The sequence below is a fragment of the Hemicordylus capensis genome, chromosome 2 (assembly GCF_027244095.1).
Source record: "Hemicordylus capensis ecotype Gifberg chromosome 2, rHemCap1.1.pri, whole genome shotgun sequence".
Taxonomy (NCBI): domain Eukaryota; kingdom Metazoa; phylum Chordata; class Lepidosauria; order Squamata; family Cordylidae; genus Hemicordylus; species Hemicordylus capensis.
The window spans coordinates 229327381-229349056 of NC_069658.1; the positions used below are offsets into that span (position 1 = coordinate 229327381).

The 21676-nt window shown below is 45.5% G+C and overlaps 1 protein-coding gene across 1 annotated transcript in view; it reads left to right on the forward strand.

Moving 5' to 3' along the window:
* Positions 1-21676, forward strand: part of LOC128343809 (zinc finger protein 91-like) — a 53105-nt gene that overhangs the window by 7465 nt on the left and 23964 nt on the right. The window contains 2 exon segments of the mRNA XM_053293245.1: positions 3745-3871; positions 18273-20218. Of these exon segments, the coding sequence (XP_053149220.1) occupies positions 3745-3871; positions 18273-20218 (2073 nt within the window).

Consider the following 21676-nt stretch of genomic DNA (forward strand, 5'->3'; position numbering starts at 1 on the left):
TCCTCTGCTGTCAGGAAAAATGAAGGTCTTGGGCAAGGAGGACATCGGTCTGAGGAAGAGGGAAATGCTCCTTTAGAAGGGACCCCTTCCGTGGATGATGAGCCTATATCCTCTCGCACGGAGGATACTCCTCTGGGGTGTGGGGGCCTCTTTGACGTGGGTGATTCGATCAATAGAGGTATAGAGAGATGGGTTTGTGACCCGTGTGTTGACCGCACGGTGACTTGCCTGCCTGGTGCGAAGGTTGAGGACATTATGTGGCATCTAGACAGGATCCTAGGCTGTGCTGGGGAGGAGACAGCTGTCGTGGTGCACGTTGGCACCAACGATGTGGGGAAATGTAGTTGGGAGGTCCTGGAAGCCAAATTTAGGTTGATAGGTCGTGTATTGAAGTCCAGGACCCCCAAGGTAGCATTCTCAGAAATGCTACCTGTTCCACGCGCAGGTACAGTGAGACAGGCAGAGCTGAGGGGTTTGAATGCATGGATGAGACGTTGGTGCCGGGAGGAGGGGTTTAGATTCGTTAGGCACTGGGACACATTTTGGGGCAAACAAGGCCTGTACAAAAGGGACGGGCTGCACTTGAACCAAGATGGAACCAGACTGCTGACGCTTAAAATCAAAAAGGTTGCAGAGCAGCTTTTAAAATGACACCTGGGGAACAGCCGATGGGAGCTGGGCAGTATCCCGTTTGGCAAAAGCCAATCCTTTAAAGTGCGAGCGTGCAGAGAATTCAGATAAAACAGAAGGGGACAGGGCAGAACCACATAAAGAGCAGACGGGAGCCTGTGCCAGCAGGTCATAGAGTCATAAGAATAGCATACTTCAGGGGAGAGATTCAGTGTATAGGTGCCTATATGCCAATGCCAGAAGCCTCCGAGCCAAGATGGGTGAGCTGGAGTGCTTGATTGCTATCACAGAAATAGATATAGTGGGCACAACAGAAACATGGTGGAACAGTGAGAACCAGTGGGACACAGTTATCCCTGGGTCTACTCTACTCTACAGAAAGGACAGGGAGGGGCGCCTTGGAGGTGGAGTAGCACTCTATGTTAAAGAAGGGAGTTGCAGGAGGAAATCAGGGAGGCATCAAGGAGAGGCAGGGCTGTAATTATGGGTGACTTCCATTACCCACACATAGACTGGGTAAATTCACAGTCAGGTCAGGACAAAGATACACTAAATGACTGTGCCCTAGAACAGTTGGTTATGGAACCGACCAGAGAGAAGGCGACCTTGGACCTAATTCTGAGTGACACCCAGGACCTGGTGCGTGATATCAGTGTCATCGACCCTTTACGGAACAGTGACCACAGTGCCATCAAATTCAGCATACATGCGGGGAGAGAATCACCAAGGATGTCTAACACAGACATTTTGAATTTCAGAAGAGGAAACTTCTCCAAAATGAGGAGTATGGTGAAAAGAAAGCTGAAAGGGAAAACCAGGAGAGTCACCGCTCCAGAGTGTATGGAGTTTACTCAAAACTACAATACTAGAAGCCCAGTTATATTGTATACCCAAAAGGAGGAAAGATACCACTAAGTCCAGGAGGATGCCAGCATAGCTCACGGGTACCGTCAAAGAAGCCATAAAAGGGAAGAAGACTTCCTTCCGAAATTGGAAGGCCTGTCCAAATGAAGAGAACATAAAGGAATACAAACTCTGGCAAAAGAATTGCAAAGTGACAATAAGGGAGGCAAAAAGAGAGTTTGAGGAACATTTAGCCAAAAGTATCAAGGGGAATAACAAAATCTTCTTTAAGTACACCAGAAACAGGAAACCTGCCAGGGAGGCGGTTGGGCAATTAGACAATGAGGGAGTGAAAGGGCTTATTAAGGAGGATATGGAGGTTGCAGAGAAGCTAAATTAGTTCTTTGCATCTGTCTTCACGGCAGAGGATACTGAGCATATACCTGTTCCTGAACCAGGCTGTTTAGGAATGGAGGCTAGAGAACTGAGTCAGATAGAAGTGACAACAGCTGATGTACTGAACTGTCTGGAAAAACTGAAAGCTAAGAAATCATCAGGGCCGGATGGCATCCATCCAAGAGTCCTCAAAGAACTCAAATGTGAAATTGCCGACCTCCTTGCTAAAATATTTAACTTATCCCTGAAATCAGGCTCTGTACCAGAGGACTGGAGAGTAGCAAATATAACACCGATTTTCAAATAGGGAGCCAGGGACGATCCAGGAAATTACAGGCCGGTTAGCCTAACGTCCGTTCCAGGCAAATTGATGGAAAGCATCCTCAAGGATAAAACTGTAAAGCACATAGTAGAACAGGCCCTGCTGGGAGTGAACCAGCATGGCTTCCGCAAAGGTAAATCTTGCCTCACCAACCTTTTGGACTTCTTTGAGGGTGTCAACTAGTGTGTAGATCAAGGTGATCCAGTTGACATAGTCCACCTGGACTTCCAAAAAGCTTTTGACAAAGTTCCTCATCAAAGACTCCTGAGGAAACTTAGCAGTCATGGGATAAGGGGACAAGTACATGTGTGGATTGCTAACTGGTTGAAAGACAGGAAACAGAAGATAGGTATAAATGGAGAGTTTTCACAATGAAGGGAAGTAAGAAGTGGGGTCCCCCAGGGATCTGTACTGGGACCAGTGCTTTTTAATTTATTCATCAATGATCTAGAAGCAGGGGTGAGTAGCGAGGTGGCCAAATTTGCAGATGATACCAAACTCTTCCGGGTAGTGAAATCCCAAATGGATTGTGAGCAGCTCCAAAAGGATCTCTCCAAACTGGGGGAGTGGGCGACAAAATGGCAAATGCAGTTCAATGTTAGCAAGTGTAAAGTGATGCACATTGGGACGAAAACCCCTAACTTCAAGTATATGCTGATGGGATCCGAGCTGTCGGTGACTGACCAGGAGAGAGATCTTGGGGTCGTGGTGGACAGCTCGTTGAAAGTGTCGACTCAATGTGCGGCAGCTGTGAAAAAGGCAAATTTAATGCTAGGGATCATTAGGAAGGGGATTGAAAATAAAACAGCTAATATTATAATGCCCTTATACAAAACTATGGTGCGACCACACTTGGAGTACTACGTACAATTCTGGTCACCACATCTTAAAATGGACATTGTAGAACTGGAAAAGGTGCAGAAGAGGGCAACCAAGATGATCAGAGGACTAGAGCACCTTTCCTATGAGGCAAGACTACAACACCTGGAGCTTTTTAGTTTAGAAAAAAGACGACTGCGGGGAGACATGATAGAGGTCTATAAAATCATGCACGGTTTGGAGAAAGTGGAGAGAGAGAAATTCTTTTCCCTCTCACACAACACTAGAACCAGGGGTCACTCCATGAAATTGATTGCCAGGAGGTCTAGGACCCACAAACGGAAGTACTTTTTCACACAACGCGTGATCCACTTGTGGAACTCTGCCACAGGATGTGGTGACAGCCAACAACCTGGATGGCTTTAAGAGGGGTTTGGATGACTTCATGGAGGAGAGGTGCATCAATGGCTACTAGTCAGAGGACTGTGGGCCACCTCCGGTCTCAAAGGCAGGATGGCTCTGAGAACCAGTTGCAGGGGAGTTATGGCAGGAGAGAAGGCATGCCCTCTGCTCCTGCCTGTGGCTTCCAGCAGCATCTGGTGGGCCACTGTGCGAAACAGGATGCTGGACTAGATGGGCCTTGGGCCTGATCCAGCAGGGCTGTTCTTATGTCCTTATGTTCTTAACCATTATGCCTTCTGTGAGGGTGAACATGTTTCCTTCCTCTCTTCCAGGGCCAGGTGAGCTTTGAGGAGGTGGCTGTGCTTTTCACGGAAGAGGAGTGGGCTCTGCTGGATCTGGACCAGAGAACCCTGTACAGGGAAGTCATGCAGGAGAATAGGAGGAATGTGGCCTCTCTGGGTAAGACTCCTTGAAAGGGAAGAGTAAAAAGCCTGGTTCAGACATGATGTTGTACAGCAGTCTGTACACTCATACATGTGTTTGTGTGAATGACTAGACCGGCATTCATGTTAAAAGTGAACCTGGGTATGGGCGCCTCAATTGCATAGCATAGCTAGGAAGGGTACTGATGTAGCAGTGTTCAACATATCATGTGAATAACTTCTTGTGAATGGAGATCATACGAAAGAGAGATCGAGCCGTTCTGCTTAGTTGGTAAGAGTGCGGTACAGATATTGCCAAGGCATTGGGTTAGTGGTATCCTTGTTTGTGTCGAACTAGGAGCTGGATGATTCGCTCTCAAATGCCCCTCAGCAATGAAGCTCCTTGGGTGACTCTGCACCAGTGATCAATCAGTCTCACCTACCTCATAGGGTTTTTGTGAGGGGAGAAAGGGTGGAATATAATGCAATAAATAAAACTCAACCCTGAGGATGCTCTGTCGGACAACCCCAAAGATATTACACTGTCTTATGTGGAGTTAGACCCTTCAGCGACCTCAATCAGTAGTCTCTACACTGACTGGCAGCAGCTCTTCAGAGTTTGGAAGAGGGTTTTCCCAGTCCTACCTGGAGATGCTGCCAGAGACTAAAATGGGGTCTTATGCATTTGAAGCAGATGCTCGGCCACTGAGCTCAGGAGACTGGCAATCTGGAGGGAGAGAGATTTCAGCCTTCCAGAGCATCTTGGGAGAGGGAGATCCAGCATCTGTCCAGAGACTGGTCCTGCAGAAGGTTCCTCCTCTCAGCTACGTAATGGGACTCTCTCCTGGACAGCAGATTGCCAGCTAAGCCCTGTGAGTTGCCTGCGACCCAGCCCATCCCCCCTTCACTCCGCCCCAGAGAGGACCACAGGAAGAGGCAAAGTACGGCCAAGATGCCACCCTTAAGATCACTCCTTGAATCTCAGACTTCCAATATCAGGATTATAAATGCAAACAATATAAAAACAAAACATAAACATACAACCCCCACCTTCCTTGTGAATAAGCCAAACAGTATTTCAGTCTCCCCTTGAAGACAATATTTCGAAGATGAATAATATAAATGAAGTGGTTGTTTTGAAGTAGGAAGAGTTGCTGGAGTGGTCCCTTTCCATTAAAAAGAGACTTGCGTTTTGGGCGGTATATAAATGTGTTAAATAAAAATAAAGTCAGGCTCTCCAGGGTACAGACACAGAAGGAACTTTGAATCATGAGCTGACCACATTTTCAAACCGCCAGCCCCATGGCTGTGCTGTCTAGAAACTTCTAAAAAACATTAAAGTTCCACTTAGAAAAGCAAGATAGAGCCAGTCTTTCTGGAGACTAGACTAGAAATGTTTGAGAACTTTAAGAGCCACTTTTTAGTGCACACTAGAGCTCGCCTTTTGGGGCTGAGAAGGAGAGAGAGAGTGTTTTTCAAGCCTTGATTGGTTATAGATTGTTTAATTTCAAGCACGATCTGTTTTAATCCATGCATTTTATTTTAATGCAAATCTTTTTTGTAAAGGCAAGTTATTCTTTTTATGCAAGTCTTTTTCAATGTATATTTGTTTTTCTCTTCCATGAAGACCCTATGTAATGCTACCAAACCTCGTCTATAGTCCAGACTAGACATGGATGCTCTTCTGGTTTTGACAGGGTGTTTGTTTCAAGAAAACAGGCTGTAATTGAGATCAAACAAGTTCCCAGCAGCTTTGGTCCCCTTTCTTGAAAGAATCTCATCTTTCAGACAAAATAATCAAGAGGGAGCTTCTGTGTTTCTATATTAAGAGAAAGCATTTGATCAAGTTGATCCACTACACTTGTTTCAGACATTCGAACCATTTGGACTTGCAGGGAATTTCACTAATTTGATAACGCTTATGTATGAAAAAACATTTAGTTGGATCTTGGCAATGGTATATTGTCAAATGAATTTCATTTGGAAAGAGGAATAAGTCAAGGTTGCTCATGTTGGAAAAATTTACCCCTAGAGGCTCTTTAGTAAGCAGGGGCCACACCATCTTGTCAGATTCAAAGCTTTATTGATCACGACATGCCGGGCTATCAATCATGAATTGGGAGAGTCCCGATTATGTCCGGATACCAAATATATAAGCAGAAGTCTTATTAATTATGCAAATAATAGGATCCAAATAATAGGATGGTAGCAAGACTACCATCTTGCTGGGCACCACTCAGGATGAGAGTCTGGGCTTCCTGCCTGGCTGCCCCATTCTCTTTTTGCCCCCCCCCCATTCCATCTGCCTCCCTCACCCTGGGACTGGTGGAGATGTTGTGGTGCCTTGCAGGACCGAGGCCAAGCCCAAGGTGACTTGTCAATTTTCCACCCTGGTTCCACCAGCTGGGCTTTTGGCCCAGGACTTATAAAGAAGGAAGCTGCCAGTGGTGGTGGGGCCACCACCGAAGGGGAGACAGCAAAGGGGGTTGCCTCTTTCGGGGAGCCGCTTTGGGGGAGTAACGAGGGCGAGGGAATATACGTACCGTGCTCTTACCAAGTAAGCAAACCAGCTCGTTCCCGGCTGGTGTAGGAGGTCACCCAACGTGGGATTACATCCCTCCACATGCCCCAGAAGGCAGGAAGTAGTAATACCTGAAGATCCTTAACCCCATGCATGTGGGCGGATCCTCTCAGTTCTACTTCCTGCCTTTGCTTCAGAGGACTCGTTTGATGGTAGCTCGCTTCATCTTTCCTCTTCTCCTTTCTTCACCTTCAAGCCCCTTCTTTGGGCGATTTTTCGCCATCCTCACTTTTAGTGGGTAGCTTTCTCTGCAAAAAAAAAAAAAGAATTACTTCTCTTTTAGATCTCCTATCTCTCTCTGCTGTCTCCTGTTTGCCCTCTCCTCCCTCTCCTCTTCTCCACTTTGGGGCTGATGGCAGCCAAGAAGGGCGTGGGTCTCCTCGCAAGGAGGGAGCAATCAGCCCGCCAACGGCCTTTCCCACCTAAGCTGAAGGACGCTGAGGACAGCGCAGTTAAAATGGCGGCAACCAGGGGGAGCCTTGCTGGCGCTTCCGAGCCTCAGCGGCCTCACCCCCGAGCAGACGGCCGAGATTTGGATGCTCACATTGCTAGTGGGCACGATAATCTCCCGCAGGCCTCGCTTCCTCTTAAGAGGAGGAAGAAGAGGCGCGCCGACAAGGAGCACTTGCCGGCCGCCGCTGAGCACCAAACGGCCCCGCCGCCCCTTCCGCCCCCGGTGCCGGAGCAGGAGGTGGTTTTTCTCTCGCCACCCCTTCTCTCTCCGGCGGCCGCCAGACCCGCCCGCTGCTGAGGCTGCGGGCGGGCCGCGGCAAGAACGCATTCGCTCCCCAAGCCTCCGCGGGGATGGGGCCGGTGAGGAGGGGCCATCAGGCCGCGAGGCGGTAGCCGAGATCGGGCCGCGGATCGGTGGCCGAGGAGACAGCCCGTCCAGCCCACTTTTGGTGAGCGCAGGGCCTGCGAGGGGGAGTGGGGATGAGGAGAGCCATGCCCCTACAGGGAGTCTGCCCAGCACCTCGCGGACACCAGGGGAACCCCCCCCCCGCATACACCTCTGGGGGCTCTTTCAACCCAACAATCCTCAAGGGCTGGATTGAGGAGGCGGTGCTCAAAACTGTTAATGCCGCTCTCAAGGGACGCCCTTCGTCTAGAGCACGCAGGTCTAGAAGGGAAAGCTCTTCTTCATCAGAATCTCACGAGGAGTCCCCACTGCATAAGCGCCTCAGACGCACTATGCGGGTTACGCAGGGTCCAGGGGGCTTCATTCTTCCGCTGAATCGGGGGAGGAGTCCCCGGACATGTGCCAACACAGGGGCTCCCAAGCTGGCACAGGCTTTGGGGACGAGGGTGACCTTTCTTCCTCATGTGAGGAGGAGGAGACCCCTCTGGATCAGGAACATAGTACCAATAGCCAGAGGCTGTCCCTTATGGAGGAGGCCCAACCGGTCATCAACCAGTCGCTGCGGGCCCTAGGCCTTAGGCCGGTTACCTCCGAGGAGCCTGGCGCCTTGTCTAAAGGTTCCCTGGTTCTTCCGCAGTCTAAAGCCCACCAGTATAGGGCGGTCATGCCAGAGTGGTTTACCGCCACGATTAAGGAAGAATGGGAGACCTTGTCTGCTGCCAAGCGTGCTACAGCATCTGCTGCCAGATTGTATAATTTTGAGGAGGACACGCTGCAGCTGCTAAAGGCCCCACTAACGGATGCTCCCTTCGGGGCCCTTCTTAGTGGGGTGGTGGTTCCAAAAGATGGGGACTCCACCTTTAAGGACCCAGCCGATATGAAGGCGGAAGCGGCCCTCCGCAGGGCCCATGAGTCGTCGGCTTTGGCTATCCGGGCTGACACTACGGCTTCCCTGGTCTCCAGAGCTTCTGTCCTGTGGTTAGATGAGCTCCTTAATGATCCCCCTGCAGATCAGTCCAAGATGCGCAAGAAGCTTCTGCGTTTGCAAAGGGCTGCCGCCCTCGCGGCGGACGCTACCTTTGATAGCATGCGTTTCTCCACTAGGGCCATAGGCGCAGGGGTCTTGACCAGGCGTAATATTTGGTTGAAATATTGGAAGGTGGATAACACTTCCAAGGCCAACCTGGCGGCTGTCCCTTATGTGGGGGGGAAACTGTTTGGTGATGATGCCCTGAAGGAGGTCTTGACTGAGACCACGGATAAGAAAAAGGCCCTTCCTGCAGCACCACGTAAGGAGGACAAGGGCTCCTTTCGCAGGGCCTCTCAGGCGCCCAGAACATTCAGACCCCAGTACAGACAGAGGGACTCCTTTCGGCCCTATAGGTCTCAGTGGGGCAAGCCTGGAGGCCAGGGTAGGCAATTTTTCTCCCCCCAGGCCCGTCAGTCCTTTCCTTCCCAGGGCAGGGGGGCCAAGCAGCAGTCCTGACTATCCAAGTACCAAGGTGGGGGCCCGCCTCTTGGAATTCTGGCCCGTTTGGAAGGAGTCTATCACAGATCAATGGGTACTTTCCATTATAAGGCTAGGCTACAGAATAGAGCTACTCAGGACCCCCGCAAACAGGTTCCTACTCACTCCCTCTTCTCGGAACGCTTCAAAACACTGAGGCCTCCTCCTGGCCATCCAGCACCTTCTGGACATAGGGGCCGTGGAGCGGGTCCCCCTGGAACAAAGGGGGTCGGGTGTGTACTCTGTAATTTTTACAGTGCCAAAGAAGGACGGGTCTGCACGGGCAGTCTTAAATCTTCGCACCGTCAACAAATTCGTAGTGAAGAAGCACTTTCGAATGGAGACCCTGCGCACTATTGCGGAGGCGCTGCAGGCAGGGGACTTCATGGCGTCCATAGACCTTCAGGACGCGTATCTGCATGTCCCTATTCACCCGCTAAGCCGACCTCTCCTTCGCTTCTGCTACAGAGGCGAGCACTTTCAGTATCGTGCTCTTCCTTTTGGGCTGTCCTCCGCGCCCAGAGACTTTACAAAGGTGCTGAGTCCCCTGGTGGCCATTCTCCACACAGAGGGCATTCATCTTTATTTTTACCTGGATGATCTTCTGGTTCGAGCGGGATCGGCGGAGGCTGTGGAGTTGGCGCTGGCAAGGACCATGTCCCTCTTGCGGGAACTCTGGCGGGTCTGTGTCCGTGTCTCTGGCGGGTGTTCTGTGCATGGATGGCGCGCGCGTGCGCAGAACACGGTGAAAGGGAAGGGGAGCGGGCAGCGGCGGACATGTTGGGAGCGTCGGGGCGGTTGGAGCCGGAAAGGCTGCGGGGGCCGGAGCGGGGCCTCAGCGGGCCCCGGCCAGCGGAAGCGGTGGTGGGTTCCCGGGTGAGCGGCTCGGCTCGGAGGACTACAGAGCCCAGAAGGCGATGGGCGAGCAGAAGCCGGGCGGGGGAGAGAGGCACGCACGGCCGTATCTGCGTCACTGGGGTTCCCGGGTGAGCGGCTCGTCTCGGAGGACTACAGAGCCCAGAAGGCGACGGGCGAGCAGAAGCCGGGTGGGGGAGAGAGGCGCGTGCATGAGTCATGGGCTATTAATAACACGGGATGTGAACTGGGTGCAGCAGGAGCCGCAGTGGACATTGTAGAACTGGGGAAGGTGCACTGCCGAAGAGGGCGAGCAGGACGGGCAGGACTCCGAAGAGCGCTCTCCTCTTCTCTCCTGGCGAGGCTGCAGCGTCTGGGGCTTTTTAGTTTGGAAGAGAGGCGACCAAGGAGAGACATGCTCGAGGTGCATGAAATGATGCATGGAGTGGAGAGAGAGAGAGAGATGTCTCTCGCACGGACATACACACAACGCTAGAACCAGGGGGGCTGACCCCGTGAAACTGACAGCCAGGAAATTGAGGACCAACACGAGGAAGTAGAATTCTCTGCCATGGGATGTAGGGGTGGCTTTAAATTAAAAGGGGCTTACTCTTCTAGCGCCCGTTCATGTAACGGGCTTAATGACTAGTAAATAAATAAAATAAAAGATGCATTAATCCCAGTGCTTCCACACACCTCCAGCAAACAATCACAGACCATCCAAAAAATATGTTCTTTTCCCTTCTGCGCATGACCTGCCTTGCAGCACAATAATGCCATTGTCTACCATCAGTAACTGCAGCATCCCCCCAAAAAACCACGATGGAGTCAGTTTTTCCATGACACCGGTTCTCTGTTGTTATTCGCATTAGTGATGGAACCTCTTGCTAAATCTTTCTGAGATGAGATGATTTCAGGAATAAAATTAGGAAATCAAGTACTTAAAATTTCATTGTACGCAGATGATATGGTATTAACTTTGTCTATTAGAAGAACCTCTTTCCCTGTGTTCTTTAAAATGTTAATGTATTTTAGATCTGTCTGGCTATAAAATCATCAATTACATTAGTTCAGGATGGTGAAATACACATTTCAGCAAAGGTATTACAAAGCCATTATGGTGTAGTGTAGGGATGTGCACGGAAATCTTCAGCGCCGGAGGGGGTAGTGCTTTAAGGGCGGGGGAGGGTGTACTCACTCCTTCTGCCGCATTTCCCCCACCAGCGCGTTGTTTTTTCTAAGCCCCTCGGGGTGGCAGCATTCCTCCCTGCTGCCCCATTTTCCCCATCAGCCGGAAGTGGCCGGAAGTCGCGAGTGCAGGTCTAATTGTCTGAGAGAGAGAGAGCAGTGTCTCGGCTCCATTGAAGGAAGCTATTATTCGACCACTCCTAAGAAACCCAGTCTGGACCCAGAGGATGTAAACAACTATAGGCCTGTGGCCAATATTCCCTTCCTGGACAAGGTGCTTGAGCATATAGTAGCTGACCAGCTCCAGAAACTCAGGCCCGGCTTTGGAACAGAAGGGGCTTTGATCACCCTGTGCTCATCCTGTGCTCGGCGGGGAGTAAAGGTAAAGTGTGCTGTCGAGTCAGTGTCGACTCCCGGCGTCCACAGAGCCCTGTGGTTTTTCTTTGGTATAATACAGGAGGAGTTTACCATTGCCATCTCCCGTGCAGTATGAGATGATGCCTTTCAGCATCTTCCTATATCCCTGCTGGTTGATATCGGTGTTTCACCAGTGGGGTTCAAATCAGCAACCTCTGGCTTGCTAGTCAAGTCATTTCCCCGCTGCGCCATGCAACCCTATTAATTCTTTAGGATCTCCCAGAAGCTGGCATCCTTTTGGAAAGTCTGACTGAAACTCAATCCAGACAAGGCAGAAGTACAGTAGGTTGGTGGTTCCTCTGTCCCAGTGAATGATGTTCAGCCTGTTCTAGGTGGGGTTGCACTCCCCCTGCAGGACCAGGTTTGCAGCTTAGGGGTGCTCACCGATCCAGCATTGTCAGTAGAGGCTCAAGTGGCCTCCGTGGCTTGGAGCACCTTTTATCAGCTTCGGCTGATATGCGAACTGCCATCCTGCCTGGAGAGAGATAGCCTGGCCACAGTTACTCATGCTCTGGTAAAACCTCTCGCTTGAATTACTGCAATGCATTGTACAAGGGGCCTTTGCAAACAGCCCAGAAACTGCAGCTGGTACAAAATGAGGCTGCAAGATTATTAAAAAGGACTGGGTGTTTTGAGCACATGATGCCAGTGCCTCGTGAGTTGCATTGGCACCCAGTCCATTGCTGGGCCAAATTCAAACTTGTGAAGCCCTAAATGGCTTGGGGCTGGGTTACCTGAGGGAGCACCTTGCCCCTTATGTCCCCACCTGAGCCATAAGATCTTCTTCTAAGGCCCCGCTCCAGGTGCCCCTGCCAAAGGCGGTGAGGGGCGTGACTCATAAGGGGGAGGGCCTTTTTGGTGCTTGCACCCCGTTTATGGAATGCTATTGCTACTACTATGAATATTTACACTCTCCAAACCAAAGTTCTCAAAGCAGTTTACACAGAAAAATAAAAATTACATAGAAAAGATGGTCCGCTGTCCACAAAGTGCTCACAATCTAAAAGGAAATTTAAGGCATATACCATTATACCAGCAACAGCCAGTGGAGGGATGCTGTGCTGGGCTTGGGTAGGATAGCCTCTCCAGTGAGGTTTGCCTGGCTTCATCACTTTATTCTTTTAGACACCAAGTAAAGACCCTTTTGTTCACCCAGGCATTTCAAATTCTTGTTTTCAGATGAGATGCAGGGTGGATTTGATTTAAATCAAACTGATTTAAATCACGATTTAAATCACTAGCAGGGTGGATAAAAATCAATGATTTTTTTAAAAAAATAAAAAAAATCCGATTTAAATAAAAAAAATCCGATTTAAATAAAAAAAATCCGATTTAAATAAAAAAAATCTGATTTTTTTGATTTTTTTAAAAAAATCATTGATTTTTATCCACCCTGCTAGTGATTTAAATTGTGATTTAAATCATGATTTAAATCAGTTTGATTTAAATCAAATCCACCCTGTTTGAAACTCATTTTAAAATGAGGTTCTTAACTGCTTTGTATTGTATTTTGTATTTTCTTCCTCCTTTTTTTTGTCTGATTTAATTTGTTGTTTTTTATTGTATGTTTTAATCCTATATTGTGAACCACCCAAAGAACAATTTGTTATGGCGCAGCTAACAAATCAAGATCTTCTTTATTTATTTATTTATTTATTATTTATTTATTTACACAGACAGGTGTTATTAACTGGTTTGTTTTATCCAGACATCGAGTCCTTCCCAAGGACCTGGGATGGCTGAATTTTATTGTCAGTGTTGTTGCTGTTATTATTAGAGATATTGTTGCAGAATATAGGCTGTTCCCAGTAAAGTTGCTTTTTGTAATTGGCTGATGGTGATTTCTGTGGCCCCTATGGTGTTGAGGTGCTCTTCAAGGTGTTTTGGAATTGTACCTAGGGCGCCAATTTCTACTGGGATTATTTTGGTCTTTTTCTGAAACAGCCTTTCAATTTCAATTTGTAGATCTTTGTATTTGGTGATTTTTTTCTATTTCTTTTTCTTCTATTCTGCTATCCCCTGGTATTGCTATGTCAATTAGTTTTTCTTTCTTCTCAACTAAAGTGATATCTGGTGTATTGTGTGGTAGATGTTTTTCTGTAGTCAGAAGTCCCATAATCTTTTAACATCTTCATTTTCTTCAACTTTTTCAATTTTATGGTCCCACCAGTTTTTGGCTACAGGTAGCTTGTATTTTTTGCAGATGTTCCAGTGTATCATCCCTGCTACCTTGTCATGCCTTTGTTTGCAGTCAGTCTGTGCGATCTTTTTACAACAGCTGATTAGGTGGTCCACTGTTTCATCTGCTTCTTTACAAAGGCGGCACTTGCTGTTTGTTCTTGATTTGTCTACTTTTGCTCTTATTGCATTTGTCCTTAGTGCCTGTTCTTGTGCAACCAGTATTACATCCTCTGTTTCTTTCTTCAAGTTGCCATTCTTAAGCCATTGCCAGGTCTTGGTGATGTCTGATTTTCCACTTATATTGTGTAAATATTGACCATGTAATGGCTTATTTTTCCATTTTTCTCCTCGGTTCTTGACTTGTTCTTTCTTGTAGGCCTGCTTTGTTTCATTGGTGTTGAATAGTTTCGCGTTATTGACAATTTGAAGTGCATCTTCTTCACTGTCCTTTATATATTCTTCAAGGTCTCTTTTCTCCTCCTCTGATGGATTTGCAGCATTCCTCTTCCACCTGAGCTGCAAAGGAGGTATAGCCTATCTACATCGCTGCGGGGGTGCAGAGCATGATTGATGGTCATTATTTTCCTGGTCTTACAATCTAGCGTCTCTAGCTCTGCTTGGGTCCAGTCTATTATTCCTGCAGTGTATCTGATAACAGGTATAGCCCAGGTGTTTATGGCGTGTATGGTGTTCCCGCCATTGAGTTTGGACTTGAGGATTTTTCTGACTCTCCTGATGTATTCACTTCCCATTTTTCTTTTAACTTCAGTGTGTGCAATGTTATCAGCCTGGAGAAATGCCCAAGTATTTGTAATGTTCTTTCTCTTCCAGGTTCTTGATCTTGCTTCCATTGGGCAGTTCTATTCCTTCTGTTTTTGTTATTTTTCCTCTGTTCATTATTAATGCAGCACACTTGTCTAGTACAAACTCCATTGCTATATCACTACTGAAAATACAGACAGTGTTTAGCAGTGATTCAGTTTCTGACTGGGACTTTCCATACAACTTCAGATCGTCCATGTACAGCAGATGGTTGATTTGACTTGATGTTTTAGATGTTTGGTATCCGAGGCCTGTTTTGTTTAGTATTTGTGAAAGTGGGGTCATGGCGATTACAAACAACAGAGGAGATAGTGAGTCCCCTTCTAATGCTAACCTGTCCAAGTGTCTCGCCATTGATTGTTAACCGTGTACTCCACATGCTCATTGCCTTTTTTTCTAAATATCTGAATGTTTTTGCTGACACCAGTTGTTTCTAAACATTTTAGTATCCATGTGTGAGGCAATGAATCGAAGGCCTTCTTGTAGTCAATCCATGCAACACTTAGATTTGTTTTTCTTCTCTTGCAATTTTCTAAAATCATTTTGTCAATCAGCAGCTGTTCTTTTGTGCCTCTGGTGTTCGGGCAATTTCCTTTCTGTTCAACTGGAAGCTGTTTGTTAGTTAATAAGTGTTGCATCACTTCATCTGCTATTATTCCAGTTAATAATTTGAACATGGTTGGCAGGCAGGTTATCGGTCTATAATTACTTGGAAGTGCACCTTTTTCTGGGTCTTTCATGATGAGATGAGTTTTCCCAGTTGTTAGCCATTGTTCAATATCACCTCCTTGCAAAATGTGATTGAACTGTTTGGATAGTTGTTTATGAAGGCTTGTTAGGTGTTTAAGCCAAAAGCCATGCAGTTCATCATCGCCTGGAGCAGTCCAATTTTTAATTTTCTTTGCTCTTTCACTTATTAATTCTGGTGTTATTATTAGATCTTGCATTTGTTGCTTACATTTTTTGACCTCTTTCATCCAGCCTGCTTTTTTATTATAATCTATAGGATTGTCCCATAATTTCCCCCAGAATTGCACTGTTTCTTCTTTATTTGGTGTTTCTATGATTCTTGCAGTTTCTCCTTCTATGCTTTGGTAGAAACGTCTCTGATTTAACTGGAATTGGAGATTCTGCCTGTGTTGTGTAATTCTGGTTTCATATCTGCTAATCTTCTTTGACACTGCTGTTATTTGCTGCTTTATTATTTCCAGGACTTCTCTAATTTTCCTTGAATCTAGGTGGTAATTTTGGATCAGATATTGTTTGGTGTTTTCATTCTTCAGCTTCTTGTCTTTCATATCTTTCAATTTATTAGCATCTGATCTAAGCCTGGAGATTTTATTTTCTAATCTAATCTTCCATTTAGGTGATGTACTACTTTTCTTCTTTTACAGGTCCACTGATCTTATATCCGAGCTCTTGTGTTGTTATTGTTGCTGCACTGTACATTAGTTTCTTTCTTTCTTGCAAATTAGTGGTTGTTATTTCTGCAAGTGCAGCACTGACAACTTTTAATGCCTGAGCAAGTTGTTTTTGGCAACTGTTTTTAGAGCTGGAAGTTGAACCTTCGTGGTTGTTTGGTTCATATGCTCAGTTATTTTTTGCTTTAGTTCTTGTTGCTTTTCTGTTAAATGGCATTTGGGTTTTTGAGGTGAAGGCAAAGGGGAGGTTGCCTGGTTTTGATTTTGAAACAGTTCAGCAACAGTGGCATCCTCTATTTCCAACACCACGTCCACCTGCGCCTGAGCAACTGCTTCAGTTGGTGGTAATTCTTCTTCCATATCTTGAGCCTGTGTTGCTCTTTGCAGTACTTTCAGCTCAACTCCTGTGAATACTTTATTTCTTATTATGAATCTTCTCTGGTCTGCTAGCCTTTGTTCTGTTATTTCTGTATCCAGATGCTTCTCTTTCCAAATTTGGTACATTCTTTTTAAATAACCTCTTCTAGTTGGACTAGACTTGTAATAGCAGATCATTATTTCCTTGTTGGCATTTTCGTATATTTTTTTCGGTTAAGCGATGTATCTTCCAGTAATTTGCCGTCTCCAGCCCTGGTTGCTCAACTGAAGATCCTGAGTTCTGTTGCCCCCTTGCCACCAGATGTCCAGGGACTCCAACACCTGGTGCGGTGCTTGTTGACCCGGGCGATGACCAATCCAGTATAGATTTATTAAAGTTACATCTCACCATATTGTTGACGGGAGAGGCACTCTTTGTCTGGCTCCTCTGGTGAGACCTGTCCAGTATGGTTGGACCTCTGGCATAGCTCTCACCTTCCTCAGAGCATGCAAGCCCCACAACCACACCAAGGTAGTGTCTCACTGGGGGATTATTATTATTATTATTATTATTATTATTATTATTATTTTCTTGTTTACACAGTCAGAAAGGTGTTATTGACTGGTTTGTTTTATCCAAGTCCTTCCCAAGGACCTAGGATAGCTGAATTTTATTATGAATGTTGTTGCTGTTATTATTATAGATACCATTGCAAAATATAGGCTGTTCCCAGTAAAGCTGCTTTTTGTAATTGGCTGATGGTGATTTCTGTGGCCCCTATGGAATTGCATCTAGGGCACCAATTACTACTGGGATTATTTTGGTCTTCTTCTGCCACACCCTTTCAATTTCAATTTGTAGATCTTTGTATTTTGTGATTTTTTCTATTTCTTTTTCTTCTATTCTGCTATCACCTGGTATTGCTATGTCGATTATTTTAATTTGTTTTTCTTTCTTCTCAACTACAGTTTTTGCAGATGTTCCAGTGTATCATCCCTGCTACCTTGTCATGCCTTTGTTTGTAGTCAGTCTGTGCGATCTTTTGACAACAGCTGATTAGGTGGTCCACTGTTTCATCTGCTTCTTTACAAAGGTGGCACTTGCTGTTTGTTGTTGATTTGTCTACTTTTACTCTTATTGCATTAGTTCTTTGTGCCTGTTCTTGTGCAGCCAGTATTAAACCCTCTGTGTCTTTCTTCAAATTGTCATTCTTGAGCCACTCTCAGGTCTTTGTGGTGTTTGATTTTCCACTTATATTGTGCAAATATTGACCATGCAGTGGCTTATTTTTCCATTTTTCTGCTCGGTTCTTGACTTGTTCTTTCTTGTAGGCCTGCTTTGTTTCATTGGTGTTGAATAGTTTCTCATTATTGACCATTTGAAGTGCATCTTCTTCACTGTTCTTTATATATTCTTCAAGGCCTCTTTTCTCCTCCTCTGCTGTTTGATGGACTTGCAGCATTCCTCTTCCACCTGAGCTGTAAGGGAGGTAGAGCCTATCTGCATCACTGCAGGGGTGCAGAGCATGATTGAAGGCCATTATTTTCCTGGTCTTACAATCTAGCGCGTCTAGCTCTGCCTGGTTCCAGTCTATTATTCCTGCAGTCTACCTGATATATTATATTATATTATATTATATTATATTATATTATATTATATTATATTATATTATATTATTTAAGTGTAACAAATAAATAAGTAACCAAGAAGAAAGCTGGGCTCTGCTGATTTGGAAATGTTTCATATATACAAAAATAATGAGGGTTTTTTAATGGTCTGTTTGATTATATTTGCTGGGGTTCTCCTGATAAAAACCAGAGTCACACCAAACAAGGCGGCTTCAGAACCAGTGTTGAAATACCCCAAGATAACTAGCCTGGGGAACTTCAATACTGCCCTTTGGCTACCTATATCAACCCAGGGAGGGAGGGATGCGGTAATGCACCAGGTGTGCAAGGTATGCAAATATGAAGTATAGACATGGCAAACTGAGAGATTTCCCTGCAGGGTACCCAGTGAACAAGATGAAATCCTGATTGTGACCCACACCCACCCATTGATCCTATGTTGCGGCTGGCTTGAGACTCTGGAGGATGACAGCTAGGCCTCTGCCTGCCACATCCAACCATGTCTTGGTAACGCAGAACAGTCTGGATTTCTTCTTCCTACCTCAAAAAGTGGGGATTGATCAGTGATTGGATGCTCAATTTCCATCCCAGGCTCTGACCAATTTTCTCCCTTCATTCCAGCAGATGACAGTGGGGAGAGGAATACGGAGAGAATTTGCAATGGAGGATTGTTGGATGATGTCAGCAGTAAAAATAGAGGGAAACAGAGAATGAACACTGAAGCAAAGGAGAAGAACAGGAATGGATCTTTGGTTTCCCATAATGGAGAAATCCATGACCTAAATTTTCAACCTCAGTGGGAAATGCACATAGGAGAGAAACCATATAAATGCTTGAAGTGTGGAAAGAGCTTCAGTGAGAGCAGAACACTTACTATACATCAAAGAACCCATACGAGAAAGAAACAGTATAAATGCTTGGAGTATTCGAAGAGCTCCATTTGGAGCAAAAAACATACTAGCCATCATAGGACCCAAACTGGAAAGAAAACATATACCTGTTTGGAGTGTCGAAAGAGTTTCAGCCAAAGTGGAAACCTCACTTCCCATCAGAGAACCCATACAAGGGAGAAAACCTATAAATGCTTGGAGTGTGGAAAGAGCTTCAGTGAGAGGGGAAGTCTTACTAGGCATCAAAGAACCCATACTGTAGAGAAACCATATAAATGCTTGGAGTGTGGAAAGAGCTTCAGTCAGAGCGGAACACTTACTAGCCATCAAAGAATCCATACTGGAGAGAAACCATATAAATGCTTGGAGTGTGGAAAGAACTTCAGTCATAGAGGAAGTCTTACTAGCCATGAAAGAATCCATACTGGAGAGAAGCCATATAAATGCTTGGAGTGTGGAAAGAGCTTCAGTGAGAACAGAAAACTTACTAGCCATCAAAGAATCCATACTGGAGAGAAACCATATAAATGCTTGGAGTGTGGAAAGAGCTTCAGTCATAGAGGAAATCTTACTGGCCATCAAAGAATCCATACTGGAGAGAAGCCATATAAATGCTTAGAGTGTGGAAAGAGCTTCAGTAAGAGCGGAAAACTTACTAGCCATCAAAAAATCCATACTGGAGAGAAACCATATAAATGCTTTGTGTGTGGAAAGAGCTTCAATGAGAGCGGACATCTTACTAGGCATCAAAGAACCCATACTGGAGAGAAACCATATAAATGCTTGGAGTGTGGAAAGAGCTTCAGTGACAGTGGAAGCCTTACTAGGCATCAAAGAACCCATACTGGAGAGAAACCATATAAATGCTTGGAGTGTGGAAAGAGCTTCAGTCAGACCATAGAACTTACTGGCCATCAAAGAACCCATACTGGAGAGAAACCATATAAATGCTTGGAGTGTGGAAAGAGCTTTAGTCAACGCAGACATCTTACTTGCCATCAAAGAACCCATACTGGTGAGAAACCATATAAATGCTTGGAGTGTGGAAAGAGCTTCAGTGAGAGCGGAACACTTACTAGCCATCAAAGAATCCATACTGGAGAGAAACCATATAAATGCTTGGAGTGTGGAAAGAGCTTCAGTCATAGAGGAAGTCTTACTAGCCATCAAAGAATCCATACTGGAGAGAAGCCATATAAATGCTTGGAGTGTGGAAAGAGCTTCATTGAGAGCAGAAAACTTACTAGCCATCAAAGAATCCATACTGGAGAGAAACCATATACATGCGTGGAGTGTGGAAAGAGCTTCAGTGAGAGCGGAAGTCTTACTAGGCATCAAAGAACCCATACTGAAGAGAAACCATATAAATGCTTGGAGTGTGGAAAGAGCTTTAGTCAGCACGGACATCTTACTTGCCATCAAAGAACCCATACTGGAGAGAAGCCATATAAATGCTTGGAGTGTGGAAAGAGCTTCAGTGAGAGCCGAACACTTACTAGCCATCAAAGAATCCATACTGGAGAGAAGCCATATAAATGCTTGGACTGTGGAAAGAGCTTCAGTGAGAGCCGAACACTTACTAGCCATCAAAGAATCCATACTGAAGAGAAACCATATAAATGATTGGAGTGTGGAAAGAGCTTCAGTCATAGAGGAATACTTATTAACCATCAGGATGCTTGAGGTACAACTGTTGAATAGGGATTATCCTTGGCATATTGTTAAGGGAGCGAGACAATGTGCAGACAGTATCACAGTATTCAGAGGACACATTTTTTCAGATTAAAGAAAAGTCTACACAACGCAGGATCACATGGGGACTGAATTATTCTTTATTAAGTATTAAAATTTAAATAGTGCTTCTCAAATATTGGTCATTGGTTAACATTATTCCTGTTTGTGAGGAACCACCGTTGATTGGCTTTAGAAAAAGTAAGTCTCTTCAATTATTTGATTCACTCTGATATGCCACAGGATAAGTCCGCTATGTCAAGGGCCATTTTAAATTTGGTACCTGCGCAGCGTGTAAATTTTCGTTGCCCACAGGGGCATAGCTATAATTGGGCGAATGGGTTCAAAGAACCCGAGCCATGCCCAATCAGGAGCCACCATTCACGGCCCTGACACACACCCCGCGTCTGACGTCAGGCGGCTTCTGATTGGGTACGGCTCGGGTTCTTTGAACTCATTTGCCCAATTATAGCAACGCCCCTGTGGGCAACGAAAATTTACACGCAACAGGAAAAAGAAAAGGAACCATGCAAAATGTAGAGACAGAGGGGCCATGAAAAAGTTGCCAATAATTGCAAAAACACAGATTGTGCTACATCTAAGGATCTAAGGATCTATGTGGAGGAGATAAACAAAACACATCTATCCGATTTGTCTATAACTGAAGATGCTATATTAATAGTTTAGAATGAATAGATAACAATAACAATTATCTTGCAGACAGTATCTGCATATACATGTGACAAAGATATTACATCTCAATAAATTGGACAAAAGTCATTGTTAAAGATAAATACCAGTTCAAACCCAAACATATGTATTAGAAAAAACAGCATGAATATATGAAAAAATGTTGTTCTTATCCATATTGAGAATAAGTCTATATCAAAAATGAATGAATAAAAGTCTTGCAATGGTAGAAAATCCTTAAATGAGTAACAATGACAATGATCTTGCAGGTAGTATCTGCACATGCACATGTATAGAATATAGCATCTCAGTGAATTGGATAGAAACTTCTTTTGTGTATAGGAGTAAAGTCTTGCCAAGATGAGAAGAGTCCTTATAGGCTAGCCCAGGATTCTTGAGCCCATTTCGGATAGTCCTTCCTCAGAGAACTGAAATATTCTGTCAAAATAAAACAAGTGCTAACAAATCTCCTGACTGACAACGTACACAGATAACCGTAATAATATGAATAACATCCTCCCCCTTATGCACAAACCGATACATACCACTTTTCCTCCTCCCTGAGTTCAAACAGCAATAACTCAACAACCAAATCTTTATGGAGACAGCCTTTCCTCCTATACCTTGTTGAGGAGGAAAAAGCTTACTAACTATCAAACCCCAAGGGCTTGAAGATATATAGCACAGCACCAATATAGATGCTTCATACCAGGT